Genomic DNA, 21,173 nt, shown 5'->3' on the forward strand with positions numbered 1-21,173 from the left:
GTTTTCCAGCATGTCTGCAGCAGCTCCAGTCGCTCCACCTTAATAACACCTTTAACACTTATTTTAAATTCTGTTCATTTAAGGATTAAACTAATAAGATGCGTGTTAATTAGTGAGCTTTAGAGGTGGTCATAAGAGTATTTTACCATCCTTCCTTCCTCTCTCCCTCCTACCTTCCTCTCTTCCTTCTTTCCTTCCTTCCCTCCTTCCTTCTTTCATCCCTCCCTCCCTCCTACCTTCCTTCCTTCCTTCCGTCTGTCCTTCCTCTCTCTTTCCTTCCTTCCTTTTGTCCTTCCTTCCTTCCTTTCTCCCTCTGTCCTTCCTTCCTTCCTTCCTTCCTTCCTCCCTCCTTATTTCCTTCCTTCCCTCCATCCTTCCTTCCTCTCTCCCTCCCTCCTAACTTCCTCCCTTCCTTCTTTCCTTCCTTCCCTCCTTCCTTCTTTCCTCCCTCCCTCCTACCTTCCTCCCTTCCTTCTTTCCTTCCTTCCCTCCTTCCTTTTTACTTTATGATACTTAATGATCTCTCTTTCCTTCCTTCCTTTTGTCCTTCCTTCCTCCCTTCCTTCCTTCCTCCCTCTGTCCTTCCTTCCTTCCTTCCCTCCATCCTTCCTTCCTCTCTCCCTCCTACCTTCTTCCCTTCCTTCTTTCCTTCATTTCCTCCATCCTTCCTTCTTTCCTCCCTCCCTCCCTCCTACCTACCTTCCTTCCTTCCTTCCTTCCTTCCTTCCTTCCTTCCTTCCTTCCGTCTGTCCTTCTTTCCTTCCTTCCTTTTGTCCTTCCTTTCTCCCTCTGTCCTTCCTTCCTTCCTACCTTCCTCCCTTCCTTCTTTCTTTCCTTCCTTCCCTCCTTCCTTCTTACTTTATGATACTGACGACTCAAGAGAAATAAAATAATATCCCAAAATATTAAGCCATCTTTTTTTAATCCTATTGGTTTGACTTTGTTTTTTAGGAGGCATGGAGGTACATGCTCAAATGTAAACCCAACATGAGGCCAAACACGGGGTTTCTAGAGCAGCTGTCTGACTGGGAGCTTCACACCAGAGGAACAAAAGTGACGGATATCTCTGAACCTCATTTTTAACAAACAGCCGCGTCGATACTTTAAGTTTCCTGAGCAACCGGCGAGTTCGTTGTTAACTTGATGAGAATAAAATGTGCATAAGAAGCCTGGAGCATTTATTTAAGTTGCATTACTTTGTACAGAGAAAGATACGTAGTTGGTATTTTGTAAGTTATTGTTTATTGCAGTGCTTTAAAAAACCTACATGTAGAGGCTAAAATGTGTTTAACCTTTGTGTCGTCCTCCCGGGTCAAATTGACCCCGTCTGTTTTGACTGTTTCTTCCTTCCTTCCTTCCTTCCTTCCGTCTGTCCTTCCTCTCTCCCTCCTTCTCTCTTTCTTTCCTTCCTCTCTCTTTCCTCCCTTCCTTCTTTCCTCCCTCCTTCTTTTCTTCCCTCCCTCCTTCCTTCCTTCCTTTCCTTCCTCTCTTCCTTCCTACCTTCCGTCTGTCCTTCCTCCCTCCCTCCTTCTCTCTTTCTTTCCTCCCCCCTACCTTCCTCCCTTCCTTATTTCCTCTGTCCTTTTTTCCTCCTTTTCCTTCCTCCCTTCCTTCTTTCCTTTCCTCCTTTCCTTCCTTCCCTCCTTTCCTTCCTTCCTTCCTTCCTTCCTCCCTCCCTCCCTCCTTTCCTTCCTTCTTCCTCCTTTCCTTCCTCCCTTCATTCCTTCCTCCCTCCCTCCTTCCTTCTTTCCTCCCTCACTCCTACCTTCCTTCTTTATTTCCTCTGTCCTTCCTTCCTTTCCTTCCTCCCTTCCTTATATACTTTCCTCCCTTCCTTCCTCGCTCCTTTCCTTCCTCCTTCCTTCCTTCCTCCTTCCTTCCTTCCTCCCTCCTTCCTTTCCTTCCTTCTTCCTCCTTTCATTCCTCCCTTCCTTCCTTGACTCGAGGACAACAGGAGGGTTAAATTGCATAAAATGGAAATACCCAAATAAAGTGCAACTACCTCAAAGTTGTACTTGAGTAAACGCACTTCCCTTCACTGGTTGCCTTACTATTTAATGCATTTGTTCTGTTGCTTTTGGCCACACGCTGAATGTTATTAGTTGGGATTGAGTCCACACATAGTTCTGCCAGCGGTGTTAACAATATTAGAGATGATTTATGTCTCTAAATGTTTAAAATGTGAACAGTTACATAACATCAGCTCTAAAAATACAGGTTGCATGCCAAAATAAAGGAGATTTGTTGCCCTGACTATTGTCTTGCAGGGGTCAGAGTATCTCCCCAGCAGAGATCTGATATAAGTGAAATGGTTATGGTAGTTTAATTAAGATCAGGATCATAGTTTGGAGTTTTAAACCAAATCCTTGCTAAATAAAACTGGATTCATGTGAGAGTCAGTGTTGCCTGAGAGGCTTCACTCAGGGTAATATTTATAACAGATATAAAGGGGTTGTTTAAAGGTGATAGTGCTGATTGGCTCAAACAGAAACCAAAATTAGAGAGATCTGATTGGATGGAGTAGCAGCAAATTAACACGTTTTATGAGCAGGTCGCATGTGGAGATGTGACTTGTGAAGAGTTGACAGCTTTTTAATAAAGATCACCGACTTTACTTACCGGATGTTGTGATGATTTTCAGAATAAGATAAGATAAGATGATTTATTGATCCAGTTTGAGATACGTTTAAATTGACACAGCAGTACAATGGGGGGAAAAGTAGCAGTGTAAGAGTTAAAGTGATAAATTAAATTAAATTAAATATACAGTATACAATCTCTGTGTAAATAAATCTGCAATTTATACATTTCTAACAAAGTTATTAAACTATTTTGTGGAAAAACAATGTTTGACAGAAATTCCTATTCAAAGCACAGTATTAAAATTCAGTTTAACAATTCTATTTAAATAAATCAATCAATCAATTAAATTTAAAGTACATAATCATTATGCAGCATACCTCCAATACACTTTACATGGACTCATCCAGCTGTGTGCCTCAAAGCGTTTGGGGGTCTCTTTCATACCATCAGACTGCACAACACCACAGCTCCCAGTACCTCCCACTCCCACTGAAAAAGACTGATGCTTTCCTTACTATGTTAATCCCATTGCACACTTGTATATAATCTCAGGAACTTCTGCATATTGCACATTTATAACGCCCGGTTATGCCTGAGGTTGCTCCCCGTTAAAAGAGAGTTTTTCTTTGCCACTGTCACCAAGTGCTTGTTCATGTGGGAATATTTGGTCTCTTTAAATTAAATCAAAGAGTACAGTCTTGGTCTATGTGTAAAGTGCCTTGAGATGACTTTTGTTGTGATTTGGCGCTATATAAATAAAGATTTATTGATATTGCTACCACGCACAGTATTGTTTTACATGCACTTTAACTTGTTGTTGTTATTGTTACTTGATTTTCATACATATTTTTAAATATGTTATTTATTTTAATACATATTTATTTATATTTATATTGATTGTAGCTGTTACAAGGATTGCTGCCAAACGAAATTTCACAAAAGAAATTCACCAAAACATCAAACATTAAAAGCAGATTTGAAAAAGCGATTCTTGAGAAGAGACATGTTTTAAGACTAAACTGTCTCACTTTAAAACGACTTCCACATTTTAAGGTTTCTATACAAAATGTTCATGATGTCACTCATCACTGGGCTTTTATTGTGTAGGCAGTGACCGGAAGTTACGTGCGCGTCTTATTCAGCAGACCAGCTGTTGCTTCAACATTACACAACTCTGCTGGAGCTTCTCTCGTCGTGTCAGAGTTTAATAATAATAATAATAATAATAAAAATAATAAAATGTTGTCCAGTCCAGCGGGAGTATCTGAATGTTTCCGGGAATGGGAAGATTTAGAGAAGGACTACCAACAGATTCTGGTGAGTTGAAACTGTCAGCGTGGTTTGAGACGTCACCGTAGCCGATAAAAGAAGCGCCCAAGCCGGGTATACCTACTGTTATCAGCCGGGGGTGGGTGGGGATCCGTCAACTTCTATTCACACCCGCATTCTGCTATGACCCGCCTCTCTCTTACTTCTGATTGGCTCCAGATTCGAACGCTAACCAATCACGTTCTCTATAAAACCAACCGATCAGAAAGAACCAATCAGAAGCAGAGGAGGGCGGGATGTGTTGGAATACGGGTGGGATAATTAAAAAAATAAGTAAATAATGTGCTAGGGAACACACAGGCGACAGTGGGATGCCTTATTAGAAGCTGAGATGTATTTTGACAGACAAGAGAAAAATAATTAAGTGGAATAAAGTTTATAGTGTCGACAAGTACTGCTAACATCAGCCATATGGTTACCACGTTGTCCCAGATAGTACAGCACGTTCCCCTTACCTTAAACCATTAATCTGTCTTATAGAAATACATATGCAGACCATATGGTGTTGTCATCAAGTAGTCATAATAAGGTTTAAATATTTAACGAGTTTTTTGGTAAGTGTAGTAATATTACAATATAATGTTAAGTACCAAGACAGCAAAGTAAAGTACTCAATAACAAGTAAAAGTTGCCTATTAAAGTAAAAGTATGTAAAGTATTAGCTGCAAAATGTAGTTAAAGTATTGCAGTAAAAGTACTTCAGTATTATGAGTGATGTAGTTAAAGTACTGCAGTAAAAGTACTGCAGTATTATGAGTGATGTAGTATGCAGTATAACAGTAAAAGTACTGCAGTATTATGAGTGATGTAGTATGCAGTATTACAGTAAAAGTAGTGCAGTATTATGAGCGATGTAGTATGTAGTATTACAGTAAAAGTACTGCAGTATTATGAGTGATGTAGTATGCAGTTTTACAGTAAAAGTAATGGTTTGGTTCCTCCCTTAAAGATCTATTTAAGCTTATTTAATGTTCTTACATGTTTTCATTTCTTCAGTAAAGTTGTTCCACAGATGAACTTTATTAACTAATTGCTTTCTGAACACTGATATTCCTCCATGGTCGTGTTTACCTTCCCCTCGTCTGAACACCCTTGGATACAGTTTGGTATCTGTTAGTTTTTAACTCTGTACATGATGTGAATAATCCCGTGTCTCCATGGACGTCAGAGTCCAATAGCTTGAATTTGGCAGGTGACAGCGACCAAATGAATATTATTGATTGCATTAAATTCCTAATTTTATGATGACAAGGACCAAAAATAGATTTGGATTGTGACATCGAGGCTGTGATACCTGATCTGCTTTATCAGGACAGCTGAGGCGTTGTTACTGATCTGGCAGAGCAGGAAATACAAAGGAGGACAAGTACAAAGTGTTTTTTAAAAAAAAGAAGGAAATGCTAAACGTTCAATGTGTGCTTGTGTTTAGCACTAAGTAAACGCACTTAGCTCTCAAAACTGAAAACACCACTAATTGTGGATGTCATACTATGCTCACATGATCAGCTGTCAGCTCAGGTCACATGCACGGTGGACAGCAAACAATAAACCTCAGTGTGTGTGTGTGTGTGTGTGTGTGTGTGTGTGTGTGTGTGTGTGTGTGTGTGTGTGTGTGTGTGTGTGTGTGTGTGTGTGTGTGTGTGTAAGCTTTAAGTGACACAGGTAAAACCACGGGGAACAATAAGAAGGTTAAAAAGTCTCATGGCTAGAAGAAGAACAAAGAATTACAGATAACAATATTAAGTTATTTCCTCTATAAATGATTATTGTGGTTTTATTTAAACGTCAACGCTTTCCCAAATTGCAACATTTTTGTAGCCACAGACAGAGGACACATTATCGTTGAAGAGGCACAGCACTGATTGCATCTCCTTTTGACTTCCAGGACACTCATCGTCTCTATAAGCAGAAGCTTGAGGAAGTCACCAAATTGCAAAACAGCTGCTCCGGAGCAATCTCACGTCAGAGGAAGAAACTGAAGGAGCTCACCTCATCGCTGGAAAAGTACGTATTCAACATAGACTGTATATAAAATGGACGTAACATCCGTGACGTCACCCATTGGTTTGTGGACTGCTGCTTGGAAGCGAATAGGTTCGGATCTGAGCAGCGCCATCTTGAAAATTTCAGGTGCATGCTGGAAAAATAAAAACACAGATTCTACTTATATGGGACATCAGGAGGAGCATGAGGCGCCCTCCTGAACCTGTGAACCAATCAACCTGTCAATCACGACGTAGCCACGCCCTAATGCATACCCTGCTTTATCGTCACATATAAAATCAGGGAGGCCAAAATGTCCCAAATGAACATCATACTGCATTGAAGAAGGCTTTAAACTAGCGATTGAGACCATAAACACATGTTGAAAACGTTTACTGAGGTTAGAAATCAAGTGAGAAGTTGGTGAATTCTCCATTGACTTGTATAGAGACGGAAGTCCTTTTGACACCAAAACGGTCGCCCCCTGGTGGCCTTTTCATAGAATGCAGTTTTAAGTTACTTCCGCGTTGGCATCATTTCAGAGGACCAGAACTCCCCGCCTGGTATTCAATCAAGGACTCAGTAAAGAAATCATAATGTGCTACTGCAGGCCCACTGACTACACTATACTGCATTACCTCCCCTGTAGAAACCATTCAAACATCTTCAGCTCATTTAAAATGTAGCAGCTGATACAGTATTTTGTTGAAGACTAAAAAAACAATCACAGCACTTTGATACTCAAACATCTCTTCTGAGTAGCTGTTTCATTACAAGTACCCTTTTATAGCTTTTACATATTTTCTGTGACTCTTACAGTTTTTGCATAATCGATTAAACTGTTGATTTCTTTCACAATAAATCAATTAAGCATTTCCCAAAAAAGCCCAAAATGATGTTCTCACATGTCTCATTTTATCCCTCAAATTGTCACAGAAATGAAAAGATGCATTTATCTACAATAAATAGGGACTTAAAAGAGTTAAATTTAGGTGCAGTGGTAGTTGAGCTGCAGCTGTTTTTATTAAACTGTTGATTTCTTTCATGATTAATCGATTTTGCCTTTCCCAAAAACCCCAAATAACGTCCTCACATGTCTCATTTTATCCCGGCCAAGAGGCGACAATTCAAAAATATTCAGTTTACAATTTAGAGATGGGTTTTTTTTGGGGTTGCTTTAACTGTTCATGCCTCTCTGCGCCTGTTTTCTGCCTCTTTCCTGGTCCAGAAATATGGAGGCTGCTGTGTTAATTGTGAAGTTTTGACAGTGTGTTGGATGCAAATTTAAAAGGTGGAATCTCCCCCCTGGTTACCATAGTTACAGTCAAATGAAGCGCACCTGCAGAGTCTCTGCCCCACAAGAAACTAAACTTGAATGAAGTTGATTATAATAATATTATATTCAATTAGGAGGCTGAAACTAGAGAAATTCTACAGTTTTTTTCTTCAGTTAGAAAAGTAATTCATGTTTAATATTCTGTCGATCAACTAATTGATTCATCAACTCATCGTTTCAGCTGTAAGTGATTGTATAATTATTATATAATATGTGTTTAATTTGGAACTAGAGCTTTAATAAACCAGATTTCACTGCATTCACAGTGTTTCCACCTACTGTGTTGCTGTGCATGTGACAATAAAACTCTTAAATATACATTATTGGTAGTGTTGGTATACGGGTGGGAAGCCAGTGAGGGATTATGTCGTTCTTTTTGCTCTAAATCAGTGATAGGAGCCACAGTGTGGAGTCTGTGCTGTGATTTAAACCATATAAAAGAATAATCTAGACCTGCTCTGTAAGCGCTATCTTTTCCAATAAAAGATGCTCTTGTTTCTCGGTTTGCATGCCTCCATGTCCGACGTGCTCCAGCGTTGTCAAAGGGTTTTAAGTTTCCACGAATCCAAACACTCTTCTCTGATTCAATATATTTATTTCCAAAAACTTAAGTTGCTTACCGCAGCATGGAGTGACAGACAGATCAGTTTAGTTCACTTCCTTCCTTTCCACTCGTTCAAACAAAAACAAAAAACAACACATAGCAGCGGTCTAAAACTGTATGGCTGCGTGCCTAAAACCGAGAGCTCCGCCGGCCCCAATAGCCAACACTAACTAATATACCCAGGTGCTGCAGTCACCTGTCTATAAAGTGAGAAACGGCATCAATTGTGCATAGTCATGCCGGCCTCAAAATAACCAGAATTAACAATAAATCACAATTTCATAATTGTTACCAATTCAACTAATAATTCAAACCATAATATTTCATGTTCATATCTCATAATTAATCAGATAAATAATAATAGTAGACCAGAAAAAATCAAATATTCATTGAAACATAAATCAAGCATTTGGCTCCAACATGCTCTAATGTCTTAAAGCGCCTTGAGGTGACTGTTGTTGTGATTTGGCGCTATATATATAAATAAAGATGATTGATTGATTAATATAAACATGTTTTTTTTCTTTTTCTTCTTCTGTGATTAGATGCAAAAAAAAACACCCGACACCAAAGTTAAGTCCAGAGGAGTTTGAGTCCATTGCTGAAATCCAGGAATCAATCAAAGACAAAAAAGACAATTTCTTGGAGATGGAAGCTTTTCTGCCAAAGAAAAACGGGTTTGACTCTTTCATTCGATTCATTTTTGGTGTATTTGGATTTAAAAAATTGTCAGTGTTTTGTTCCCATCGTTTAGTTAACATGTAAGTCTTGCAAAAGTAGTTTTACTGGCACAGTTAATGTTAATGTGTTGCAACAGTTAGTTTTTTTATGTTAAAGGTCAGATACAAGTTCTAATGAGGCATCACATTTTACTTAAAACTATTCATGTGTTCATAAGAGTGAATTAAAATGTAGAAGATGTTAGAATTTCATGTTTAGTTGATTATTTTCCACCTTTTTTTCTTTAAGGTTATACCTCAGTCTTGTTTTAGGAAACGTCAACGTAACACTCCTCAATAAACTGTCCAAGTAAGTCACACTGATTCACTCACTTCAGTCGTCTTTCATCACCGTCTTTCAAAATACGTTGATGTCGACATCACAGTAACGTCGCTCCTGTTTGCTTCTGTTTTGCTTCTCCGAAAACAGATTCGCCTACAAAGATGAATATGAGAAATTTAAACTGATTGTCACCGTCATCGTCTTCCTGTTCTCCTTCACCTGTAACTTCCTGTTCAGCTACAGGTGAGATTTATGGGGTGTGTGTGTGTGTGTGTGTGTGTGTGTGTGTGTGTGTGTGTGTGTGTGTGTGTGTGTGTGTGTGTGTGTGTGTGTGTGTGTGTGTGTGTGTGTGTGTGTGTGTGTGGCCCTCAGGTTGTGGCATTAACATTTTTTAGTGCCATTAAAATTAAAAGCTCATCAACTGTGTTTATACTGTGTAAGGGTCAGTGATAAATAAGGTTTGGCAAGATGAGCAATTCATAAATATCTTTAAAAATAGATTTAAAAGCAGCATCAGGTTTGTTAAAATGTACATTTAGTATTTTTGTTGGTTTTATATCATTTGAAATGACATTTGCACCATTTTTTACCAAAAGTAAGACTGAATGCTCCTGAAAATGTCAAATGGTGTAACCACAAAAGAATGATACACATTACATATTTTATCACCTAGAGAGAAAGAACGAACAAGACGTTGGAGGAGAAGGAAAGAAAGAAAGATAGAAGGAAGGAAGAAGAGAAAGAAATAACAAGAAGTAAGAGGAAACAAACCAAGAAAGAAAGAAAGAAAAAGAGAAAGCAGAGGAAGAAGAGAAAGAAAAAACTAAAAGTATGAGGAAAGAAAGAAAGGAGGAGGAGGAAGAAGAGAAAGAACAATATGTTGGAGGAGAAGGAAAGAAAGAAAGAGGAGGTAGAAAGGAAAGTAAGAAAAAAGCAGAGGAAGAAGAGAAAGAAAGAACAAGAAATTGGAGGAGAGAGAAAGAATGAAAGAAAGAAAGAAAGAAAGCAGGTTCCTGATCTCCATGGTAACCAGAGTAAATGTAATATTTAGAACAATTGTATTCCATTACCTTTATTTAATATAAAGTTATAATGTAAGATCATGCCAAACTAGTTGATATGGTGTTTTATTGACAATTTACTGTTTTTAAGCAAGTTGAATTATTTGGTACAAAGTTTTTATGGTTACACCACTTAGACATTTTTGCCATAATCCTCTAATATATTCTCTCAAAATGGATTAAAAGCAGAAATTTGATGCTGGGTCCACAAAAAAAGAATGTGTGCAAGTTATTCATACGTTTATTTTCACATTTTAACCCTTTAAATTGAAACTAAACCAAATGGACACAAAAAAACGAACCCTTAAATTTTGTTATCTTGACCATATGTGGTTAATCACATGACTGCAGACTAACAGTGTAGATAAGCATATTTGTTGAATTATTTCCATTATATGTGTGTATTTAATTGTGTTTTAACTTCCTCATGTACTGTTGTTTTTTGGGTTTCTCAGAGCCTTAGATGCCCTTTTCAACTTCCTGTTGGTGTGGTATTACTGTACGCTCACCATCCGGGAAGGGATCCTCATCAGCAACGGCTCGAGGTTGGGAACAAACTTTTCTCACCATATGATAAAAACTAAACTAGTCACAGAAAGGTTTCCTTAACCCTTACATACTGTTCACAATATCCCTCATTATTAGTCTCGATACATCATTTATGATGAATAATCTCATCAGTCTTTGATAAATTGGTGATTAATCTTTGTGTCGTCCTCCCGGTTCAAATTGACCCCGTCTGTTTTAACTGTTCCTTCTTTCCTTCCTTCCTTCCATCTGTCCTTCCTTTCCTTCCTCCTTCTCTTTTTCTTTCCTCCCTTCCTTCTTTCCTCTGTCCTTCCTTCCTTCCTCCTTTCCTTCCTCCCTTCCTTCCTCCTTTCCTTCCTTCTTCCTCCCTTCCATCCTTCCTTCTTCCTTCCTCCCTTCCATCCTTCCTTCCTCCATACCTCCCTTCCTTCTTTCCTTTCCTCCTTTCCTACCTTCCTTCCATCCTTCCTTCCTCCCTCCTTTCCTTCCTTCTTCCTTCCTCCCTTCCATCCTTCCTTCCTCCCTCCTTTCCTTCCTTCTTCCTTCCTTTCTTCCTTCCTTCCTCCCTTCCATCCTTCCTTCCTTCCTTCCTCCCTCCCTCCCTTCTTTCCTTTCCTCCTTTCCTTCCTTCCTTCCTTCCTTCCTTCCTTCCTCCTTTCCTTCCTTCTCCCTCCCTTCCATCCTTCCTTCCTCTCTTCCATTCCTTGACTCGAGGACAACAGGAGGGTTAATCCTTAAAGAGTTTATTTTTAAAGGTGTGTTTTCTTCTCTCAAATGTAAAACTGGGTCAAATTAGACCCTGAACAGTATGTAAGGGTTAAGGACATATAATATAGGAAAGCACTTTATTGAAGTCCTCCTTTCTAATTAAGAGACTTTTAGTACAATCATCATTATATTTTCCTTCATATTTCATGGATCATGTCACACAAGCATAGTTTTTACTGTCTACTGTTTGTTGTTTCAGGATTAAAGGCTGGTGGGTTCTTCATCACTATGTGTCGACCTTCCTGTCTGGAGTCATGCTTACTTGGTGAGTGACTTCATCTATTTTACTTGAGACTGAAGGTACTTTCAGACGGCCAATGGCCACGAGAGAGAGAGAGAGAGAGAAAGAGAGAGAGAGAGACAGAGAGAGACAGAGAGCGAGACAGAGAGAGAGAGACAGAAAGAGAGAGAGAGAGAGATAGACAGAAAGAGAGAGAGAGAGAGAGAGAGACAGAGAGAGAGAGAGAGAGAGAGAGAGAGCATGAATGTGCATGATACTCACCGCTCTTTAACTTCCTGTCGTGGCTCGCCGTGTGACCATGGCAACCACAGAAATCGCAGACAGTGCAGGACATGACTGTGCCAGTGTTTGAGTTCCCTAAATGATGCAGCACAATCTCTCTCTCTCCCTCTCTCTCTCTCTCTCTCTCTCTCTCTCCCTCAGCACTTTCAAAATATCATAAGAGTATGGCTTTGATATTTTTTCTTCCATTCTAACCAGATGTTGTCCTTCGTCCGCAGGCCTGATGGAGACCTCTACCAGATGTTTAGACAGCAGTTCCTCTCATACTGTCTATACCAAAGTAAGAGATTCAAGCTGTGTCCTGATTTCACGCTGCATACTTACATTATGAAATACATACACTGTGTTCAGAGCAGTGTTCCTCTTTTTTCTTTTTGGGCTTATAACCTTATAAAATAGTTTTAAGTGTAGCAGATTTTTCCATGCTGAGGAAATAATCCTTTCTGTCTCTATTAAAAGTCTATTAACTATAATCATGAGCTGCAGACTGTAATCACTCAAGGTAAAGTGATTGTTTTTCTTGTCACGTTTTTTCCATTTTAAGGATATTTTTAGGCCTAATGAAAAGAAATTGTGTTAGAGAGTGTTTTTCTAATTTCATATCATATAAAGGTCAATGATGTTTTTTTAGTGTCCATGTGGTTTAGTTTAAATTTAAAGGGTTAAAATGTGAAAATAAACGTATGAATAACTTGCACACATTCTTTTTTTGTGGACCCAGCATCAAATTTCTGCTTTTAATCCATTTAGAGAGAATATATTAGAGAAAGGACAGGAGGAAGGGAGGAAAGAAGGAAGGAAGGAAGGAAGGAAGGAAGGAAGGAAGGAAGGAAGGAAGGAAGGACGGAAGGAAGGAAGGAAAGAAGGAAGGAATGAAGGAAGGAAGGAAGGAAGGACGGAAAGGAAAGGAGTAAGGAGGGATGGAGGAAAAGAGGAAGGGAGGAAGGAGAGAAGGAAGGAAGGAAAGGAGTAAGGAGGAAGGGAGGAAGGAGAGAAGGAAGGAAGGACGGAAGGAAGGAAAGGAGGGATGAGGAAGATAGAAAGGAAGGAAAGGAGTAAGGAGGGAGGGAGGAAAAGAGAAAGGAAGTAAGGAGAGAAGGAAGGGTGGAAGGAAGGGTGGAAGGAAGGAAGGAAAGGAGTAAGGAGGGATGAGGAAGGAAGGAAGGAAGGAAAGGAGTAAAGAGGGAGGGAGGAAAAGAGAAAGGAAGGAAAGGAGAGAAGGAAGGGTGGAAGGAAGGAAGGAAGGAAGGAAGGAAAAGAGTAAGGAGGGATAAGGAAGGAAGGAAGGAAGGAAGGAAAGGAGTAAGGAGGGAGGGAGGGAGGAAAAGAGAAAGGAGGTAAGGAGAGAAGGAAGGGTGGAAAGAAAGGAGGAAGGAAGGAATGAAGGAAGGAAGGACGGAATGAAGGAAGGAAAGGAGGGATGAGGAAGGTAGAAAGGAAGGAAAGGAGTAAGGAGGGAGGGGGGAAAAGAGAAAGGAAGTAAGGAGAGAAGGAAGGGTGGAAGGAAGGAAGGACGGAAGGAAGGAAAGGAGGGATGAGGAAGGAAGGAAGGAAAGGAGTAAAGAGGGAGGGAGGAAAAGAGAAAGGAAATAAGGAGAGAAGGAAGGGTGGAAGGAAAGGAGGAAGGAAGGAAGGAAGGAAGGAGGAGGGAGCAAAGAAAGAGGGAAGGAAGGGGAGAACAAAGGAAAAATTAAAGAAAGAGGGAACAGTCAAAAGAGACGGGATCAATTTGGCCCGGGTGGACAACAGGAGGGTTAAATACACTGTAGGTGATAAAATATGTAATATGTATCATTCTTTTGTGGTTACACCATTTGACATTTTCAGAAGCATTCAGTCTTACTTTTGGTAAAAAATGATGCAAATGTCATTTCAAATGATATAAAACCAACAAAAATACTAAATGTACATTTTAACAAACCTGATGCTGCTTTTAAAACTAGTTTAAAGATATTTTTGAATTGCTCATCTTGCCAAACCTTATTTATCACTGACCCATATACAGGCATCCTTGAATAGACACATTTACAGTGCGTATGTGTAACACACTTCATATCTGGTTAAACTAATGACTAATATCTTAGCCAACACTGATATCATTCCTCTTCTTTTCTTCTCTCTGTTTGCTAAGTAGGCTTCGTCCAGTTCCTGCAGTACTACTATCAGAGCGGCTGTTTGTACAGACTCCGAGCGCTGGGAGAAGGACATAACATGGACCTCACAGTCGGTGGGTGCAAACTAAGATGCTTGTTTGATCGTCAGGGTTCGTGTGTGAGTGTGTGTGTGTGTGTGTGTGTGTGTGTGTGTGTGTGTGTGTGTGTGTGTGTGTGTGTGTGTGTGTGTGTGTGTGTGTGTGTGTGTGTGTGTGTGTGTGTCGTCCATGCATGAGAAATATCCCATAATGAGATATGAAGTTAATCCCAGCTCTTCCCTCCCTTCCTGCTGATCAGAGGGTTTCCAGTCCTGGATGTGGAGAGGCCTCACCTTCCTCCTTCCTTTCCTGTTCTTTGGTCACGTGAGTATCATCTAATACATATTTGTTTGACTGCTTTCTTACAGTAAGGGCTCGTTATTTAGGTTCTCTATTAAAAAACAAAAAAATGTGAATATCTAGTAGAAACTGGTTAAATTTAGATTAAAATATAACCTTATATTTTTGGTTTATTTGTATACAATCTCACAAAGGAAGGCTGAAATATAGTAAAAAAATGAATTTGATAATATGATTCTGTCGTTAAGCAGTGTCCCTACCAAAATATGTGTTTAAATCATAGACTGTATATAAAATGGACATAACATCCATGACGTCACCCATTGGTTTGTGGACTGCTGCTTGGAAGCCAATAGTTTTGGATCTGAGCAGCGCCATTTTGAAAATTTCAGGTGCATGCTGGGTAAAAAAAAAACACGGATTCTACTTATATGGGCATCAGGAGGAGCATGAGGCGCCCTCCTGAACCTGTGAACCTATCAACCTGTCAATCACGACGTAGCCACGCCCTAATGCATACCCTGCTTTATCGTCACATATAAAATCAGGGAGGCCAAAATGTCCCAAATGAACATCATACTGCATTGAAGAAGGCTTTAAACTAGCGATTGAGACCATAAACACATTTTGAAAACGTTTACTGAGGTTAGAAATCAAGTGAGAAGTTGGTGAATTCTCCATTGACTTGTATAGAGACAGAAGTCCTTTTGACACCAAAACGGTCGCCCCCTGGTGGCCTTTTGATAGAATGCAGTTTTAAGTTACTTCCACGTTGGCATCATTTCAGAGGACCGGAACTCCCCGCCTGATTTAAATGCAGCATCAATCAATAAATGAAGACGTCCCCTTGACTTTCTTCTTCTTCCCCTTTTGCAGTTTTGGCAGCTTTATAACAGCATAACGCTCTTCAAGATGTTCCAGCTCCAGGAGTGCAAAGAGTGGCAGGTTAGTAAACTGCACAGCTTTATCATTCACTTTTTCTAATGTGCATTTTACTCATTAAGTTCATGTTCATGTCTCATCGTAAATCAAAAAGCTGTTGTTGTTAACATGAATTTTCCTTATTGACAGTAAAATTTCAAAATGAAATACAATTTTAAAAAAAGAGAAGAAGAAAACATACAGGGCCTTATTCAAAATAAGGTTCATATCGCGCTCCCTTTAACCCTGCTGTTGTCCTCGAGTCAAGGGAGGAAGGGAGGAAGAAGGAAGGAAGGAAGGATGGAAGGGAGGAAGAAGGAAGGAAAGGAGGAAGGAAGGGAGGAAGAAGGAAGGAAAGGAGGAAAGAAGGGAGGAAGAAGGAAGGAAGGAAAGGAGGAAAGAAGGGAGGAAGAAGGAAGGAAGGGAAGAAGGAAGGAAGGATGGAAGGGAGGAAGAAGGAAGGAAAGGAGGAAAGAAGGGAGGAAGAAGGAAGGAAGGAAAGGAGGAAAGAAGGGAGGAAGAAGGAAGGAAGGAAGGATGGAAGGGAGGAAGAAGGAAGGAAAGGAGGAAGGAAGGGAGGAAGAAGGAAGGAAAGTAGGAAAGAAGGGAGGAAGAAGGAAGGAAGGAAAGGAGGAAAGAAGGGAGGAAGAAGGAAGGAAGGGAAGAAGGAAGGAAGGATGGAAGGGAGGAAGAAGGAAAGGAGGAAGAAAGGGAGGAAGAAGGAAGGAAAGGAGGGAGGGAGGAAGGATGGAAGGGAGGAAGAAGGAGGGAAAGAAGGGAGGAAGAAAGAAGGAAAGGAGGAAGGAAGGAAAGGAAAGAAGGAAGAAAGGAAGGTAGGACGGAGGGAGAAAACAAGGAGGGAGGGAGGGAGGGAGGGAGGGAGGGGGGAGGGAGGGAGGGAGGGAGGGAGAAAGGAAAAGAGGAAGGAAGGGAGGAAGAATGAAGGAAAGGAGGGAGGGAGGAAGGATGTAAGGGAGGAAGAAGGAAGGAAAGGAGGAAAGAAGGGAGGAAGAAGGGAGGAAGAAGGAAGGGAGGGAGGAATGAAGGAAGGAAGGAAAGGAAGGAAGGAAGAAAGGAAGGTAGGAAGGAGGGAGAAAACAAGGAAGGAGGGAGGGAGAAAGGAAAAGAAGAAGGAAGGAAGGAAAGGAAGGAGGGAAGGAAAGAAGGAGGGAGGGAGGCATTATATACAAAAACTCTGACTGACCCTATAACACATACTGACCATTATTTTAGTGTTTTATCATCTCTGTTGTGTCTATGTGTGAGTCATCATTGTTTCTTCTTCTCTTTGTTATTTTGCTGTGGTCTCCAGGTTGTCATGTGTGGCTGCTCTTACTTGGTGCTCTTCATGGGAAACTTCTTGACCACGCTGGGAGTAGTTTACCAGAAGTACATCATCAACCAGGACAAGCCCAAGAGCTTATAAGACTGGAATAAATGTTTAAAAAAAGAAGAGCCGGACAGAATCACCAAAGAAAAACCTTCTTCTTTGAGGAATTTTTAAAAATGTGCATAGCTCTAATATTCTTTTTTAGAGCTCTTTATAGACGTTGTGATTGTTGTCCGAGTGACGTTTATCAATGTTCTTTCCATTTCAAGTCTTTGTGATGTCATATTTTTTTTGGGATGTGAAGCGACACACAGGCCTGTAAATCAAAAATCAACCGCGTACCTCGCTGGTCTTCATTACTGTTGTAACACTGTTAGGTTTTTTTTTGTCAGTAGGATATTCAGGTCAAGGAAAGAGTTACTGAATAAAAGGATGACTTGTGTTACTTGCATCATATTTATTTAGGGAAGTTCAATAGTTTGTTATGCAGCAGCTGCTATGCATTTTTGCCTTACAGAAAGTGCTTAATAAAACACTCCTTTAAAACCAAAACCACTCTTGTTTTGTTTTTCTCACTGTGTAATGGGGCGTTCAGACCAAAAGCGTCTGACGCAAATTGAGCAGCAAGTCTACATAGAAAATGAATGTAAATGGTGCGATAACACACGATTTCATATCAGGCGGCGCAAATGAATGAATGAATCAAGCGTCTGAAGCTGCGTGAATAAAGTTGGAAAAATTGGAACTTTTCAGGCGACATCAGCGGCGAGTTTCTCCCGACGTCACAAGCGCAAATGAAGCGATGATCCAAAAATGTATATTTATGATCAAGCGGCGCGATAGAAGCGATTCAACGTCTGAACGCAGCTTGACGTGAAAAAAATCGTTTGAATCGCTTCTATCGCGGCGCTTAAATAAATATCAATTTTTGGATCTTCGCTTCATTCGCACTTGTGACGTCGGGAGAAACTCGCCGCTGATTGCCTGAAAAGTTCAATTTTTCCAACTTTATTCGCGCCACTTCAGACGCTTCATTCATTCATTCATTCATTCGCGCCGCCTGATATGAAATCGCGTGTTATCGCACCATTTACATTGATTTTCTATGTAGACTTGCTGCTCACTTCGCGTCAGACGCTTTTGGTCTGAACGCCCCATAAGGATCATTTTTGATGAAAAGAACAAAATTTAGAGTACACTTAATTAACGTGTGTAATCGTTGTGAGCCCATCTTAAAATTCACAAGACAAAGATAAAATAAGTGATTTATTAGCACATAGAGGTCCACTGAGGCTAGATGAAGAGGTATATTGTGATGTTATTTGTCATTTATACCTACTGTTGTCTTATGTGTTTTAGCCATGTTAGAGTTATCTGTTGGTCAACAATTATTGGACAGTTTGCTCTGCAGCATTATTGATATTTTGTGCAGGTATTCATGTTCCTCAGATAATAAGTCTGACTGACTGTGGTGATCCTTGGACCTTTGCTTTAGCATCACCATCAGGTTAAAGTTTGAATTAGTCCAATATATAGATTTATGACTAAAGACAAATGCACTTTGAGTTTAGCAGTACTTGGCAAATGTTAGTATGCTGATATACTAAACTAGGATGGTGAACACAGTAAACATGCTAAACATTTTGTGTTATTGAAGCATTGCTGTTCAGACTGCAGCCCATGATGGATGTATTAAGCCTCACAGAGCTGCTAACATGGATACAAACTGTCCTGGATAACATGTAAAAAGTCTCAATCTGACGGGCATAAAGCAAAATGTTGACTGAAAACACAAAAGGTTTGGATAGATGGATGGATGGATGGATGGATGGATGGATGGATAGATAGATAGATAGATAGATAGATAGATAGATAGATAGATAGATAGATAGATAGATAGATAGATAGATAGATAGATAGATAGAGAGATAGATAGATAGATAGATAGATAGATAGATAGATAGATAGATAGATATACTTTTTGATCCCATTGGGAAATTCAGGTATCTCGCAGCTCACAGTCCAAACATACAAACACACATTCATAAATACACATAGATACATACACAACAAAACACAAACAGATAATAACCAACAACTAAGTTAAAATAGTAAAAATGAGAGGGTTTTCTGCAGAGAAAGGGTAAAGTATCTAACATGAGAAACATCTTGTGTGTTTATAGTACTGTCAACTAACTACAACTACTTCTGCCATTGGTATATTTTTTGTGATTTTAATTATAATAATAATGATAACTGTATTTTTATAGCACCTTTCATGCAATAAATGCAGCTCAAAGTGCTTTACAACAAAATAAATGACATACTTCAAATGTTTCACATCAAAGGAGCATAAAAAAGAACATAGAAGAAAGAGGAAAGAAAGAAAAACATTCATATAATATAAAATGGAATATAATAATAAAAATAGTAAGAATAATACATTGTAAAAGTAGCTATAAAAGAAAAGATAGTAACTGCATGCAGTACCTGACTGGATTATTTCCATTTCAATGACTTGCACTGTATTAAAATGACCACTAGGTGGAAGCATTGAGTCATAATAGCTGATAGTGTAAATGGCCCCAGACTTGCTGTATGTGTTAGTAGCCTAAACTGAGTTGATTTCATCCATTACAACTTAAATCTTTTTCTTTATTCTCCCAACATACATCATCATGCTCTTATTAATATTAAAGTCTTGTTTTATGGAGTTATTTGGACTCATTTTCTTCTAGATGGATCACATCTCCTGAGGGTGATTATGGTCCAGACACCTGATGCTGTGATGATGAGGATGATGATGATGATGATGAGGAGGAGGAGGAGGATGAGGAGGAGGAGGTGTTGATGTGTGATTATTATACACAAAACATTAAGGTCAAATTTCACTGATTAGATGTTGCTAATCAATGAATGGTGCAGAATCGTGAATGGGTTTGTGTTTAAATGCAGTAGATGGATTTTTAAAATTTTGATATTGTGCTTTGTCTCAAAAGCTTGGAAAAAGAAAGTAAGGTGGTCTATTTAATTCATTTTGGTCATGCAGACATGTTTATATGCATGACACCATAACAATAAAACGTCATCATCAGTATAAAATGATAACTTTTTTATAAGAAAAGAAGAAATGAGAGGATTCCAGTAAAGCTGCATTTCCTGTGCTTTATGATTTAAACATTTTTTTTCTTCAGTAGAGTCACACTGCAAGAACACAAAGACATAAAGCATGGAGAGAGAAATTTGCACATAAGATCAGAGGGAATAATACCTGAAAAATTTAAAATGGAAACCAGCTTCACTCCCCAATTTATTACAGTACAACTTCCCCCCACACCAAAGTCTTGGATGAGTTAGCGCTGGAGGGGCCAGAGAGAGCGAGGCAGGGCTGAACAAATGGGACGAGGAGCAAAGTGAATGGGGAGGAGGAGGAGGGCTGGGGTTTTTTTTCTCCCAGCTTGCACCTCTTTCATCTTTCTCATTAAAGCCGGAGCAGTGGGGGGCCGTCAAGAATGAGCCCAAGGACATGGGGATCGGGGACCGAGCCTGAGCCTTCGCAACATGAGATGGAGAAGGAGAAGGAGAAGGAGAAGGAGGGGGAACAGCCAAAGCAAGCAGACAAGGCAGGGGGGGCTCCTCCATGTCAAACCTTCACCTTAAACTTAACCCCTCCTCCCACTGGGGGACACAGATAAAGACTTCTTATCTGTGTTCACCTTCTCTCCTCGGCCTGGGAACAACTCTAGCAGCAGCAGGGAAGGAGGGAGGGAGGGAGGGAAGGAGGGGGGGGAGGGAGAGTGAGAATAGAAGTCCGAAATACACAAGCTTCCTCTCTCAGACAAGTGTGGCATGAAAGAGGAGGAGGGCAGCACCGAGGAGCAGCTTCCATCTGGGTCAGACTGATTAAAAGGAGAGAGGAGGGGAGGAAGTGGCTCCTGATAGAAGAGGTGATTCTGAGGAAAGACTGAGTCTGTCCAGGAGGGGACACATGGAGGGGGTCTATGATCAGAAAACGTACTCTGACTGACATTTTTGGGGGATTTATGTCGGCTGTCAATGTCAAGTTTTACAGTCTGGTATCTTGAAAGCCTGTTTTGTCTTTTTTTATATCAGCTAGAGACCGAGTTGTTAAACAGTATGATGTGCAGAACATGAGTGGTGTCAGGTAGTAATAAATCTAAAATAGTTTTTTACGATGACATCAAGGTAGTTGAAGTTGGAAGCTTTTCACCTGATGCTCTAATTGTTAATATACATCAGCTGGAGGAGGAAACAAACAACAGTGAAATGATTGCTCTATCTGTCTATCTCAGTTTACAGAGCAACATCCTTCAACTTTTTACTTAACATACTTATATGTAGAGTTGCACCGATTATTCGATTAATCAATAAGATGATCGATAGAAAATTACTGTGCAGCCATTTTAATAATTGCACAAGTGTTTCAGTCATTTTTTGAGCAAAAACTACAGAATTTGCTGCTTCCAGCTTCTAAACTGTGAGGATTTAATGCTTTTTATTTACTTTACATAATATAATAAAATGAATATGTTGTTTTTTTGGATTGGTAATCAGACAAAACAAGACATTTGAAGACGTTTCCTTTGACTCTGGACAATATTTTCATTAATTTCTGACATTATATAGTAGAAAAAACAATTTATTTAAAAAAGAAAGATAATTGATATTGAGCCCTACATACACGGTCGCCCAT

At 39.7% G+C, this 21,173-nt stretch overlaps 2 protein-coding genes across 2 annotated transcripts in view; both read left to right on the forward strand.

The window, feature by feature from the left end:
* The window catches only part of styxl1 (serine/threonine/tyrosine interacting-like 1), a 4,285-nt gene extending 3,202 nt beyond the window's left edge, over positions 1 to 1,083 (forward strand). The window contains exon 5 of the mRNA XM_062432556.1: positions 952 to 1,083. Coding sequence (XP_062288540.1) covers positions 952 to 1,083 — 132 coding nt within the window. The remainder of the gene's footprint in view (positions 1 to 951) is intronic.
* A 2,739-nt stretch (positions 1,084 to 3,822) lies between these two features.
* On the forward strand, positions 3,823 to 16,992 carry tmem120aa (transmembrane protein 120Aa). The gene is made up of 12 exons (XM_062433327.1): positions 3,823 to 3,900; positions 5,798 to 5,916; positions 8,381 to 8,512; positions 8,805 to 8,864; positions 8,985 to 9,080; positions 10,354 to 10,443; positions 11,394 to 11,459; positions 11,936 to 11,997; positions 13,852 to 13,944; positions 14,168 to 14,232; positions 15,085 to 15,153; positions 16,442 to 16,992. The coding sequence occupies exons 1-12, from the start codon at positions 3,823 to 3,825 to the stop codon at positions 16,553 to 16,555; spliced, it is 1,044 nt and encodes a 347-aa protein (XP_062289311.1). The 3' UTR covers positions 16,556 to 16,992.
* The last annotated feature ends 4,181 nt before the right edge of the window (positions 16,993 to 21,173 follow it).

This window comes from Scomber scombrus, chromosome 14 (assembly GCF_963691925.1).
Source record: "Scomber scombrus chromosome 14, fScoSco1.1, whole genome shotgun sequence".
NCBI classification, from domain to species: Eukaryota; Metazoa; Chordata; class Actinopteri; order Scombriformes; family Scombridae; genus Scomber; species Scomber scombrus.

What these genes read in the sequence shown, in the direction of transcription:
- tmem120aa (XM_062433327.1), top strand. Translation starts at nt 3,823, where the DNA reads ATGTTGTCCAGTCCAGCGGGAGTATCTGAATGTTTCCGGGAATGGGAA. An exon ending in TAACATGGACCTCACAGTCG is followed by an intron (nt 13,945 to 14,167) that starts GTGGGTGCAAAC and finishes CCTGCTGATCAG; the next exon opens with AGGGTTTCCAGTCCTGGATG. An exon ending in CTTTCCTGTTCTTTGGTCAC is followed by an intron (nt 14,233 to 15,084) that starts GTGAGTATCATC and finishes CCCCTTTTGCAG; the next exon opens with TTTTGGCAGCTTTATAACAG.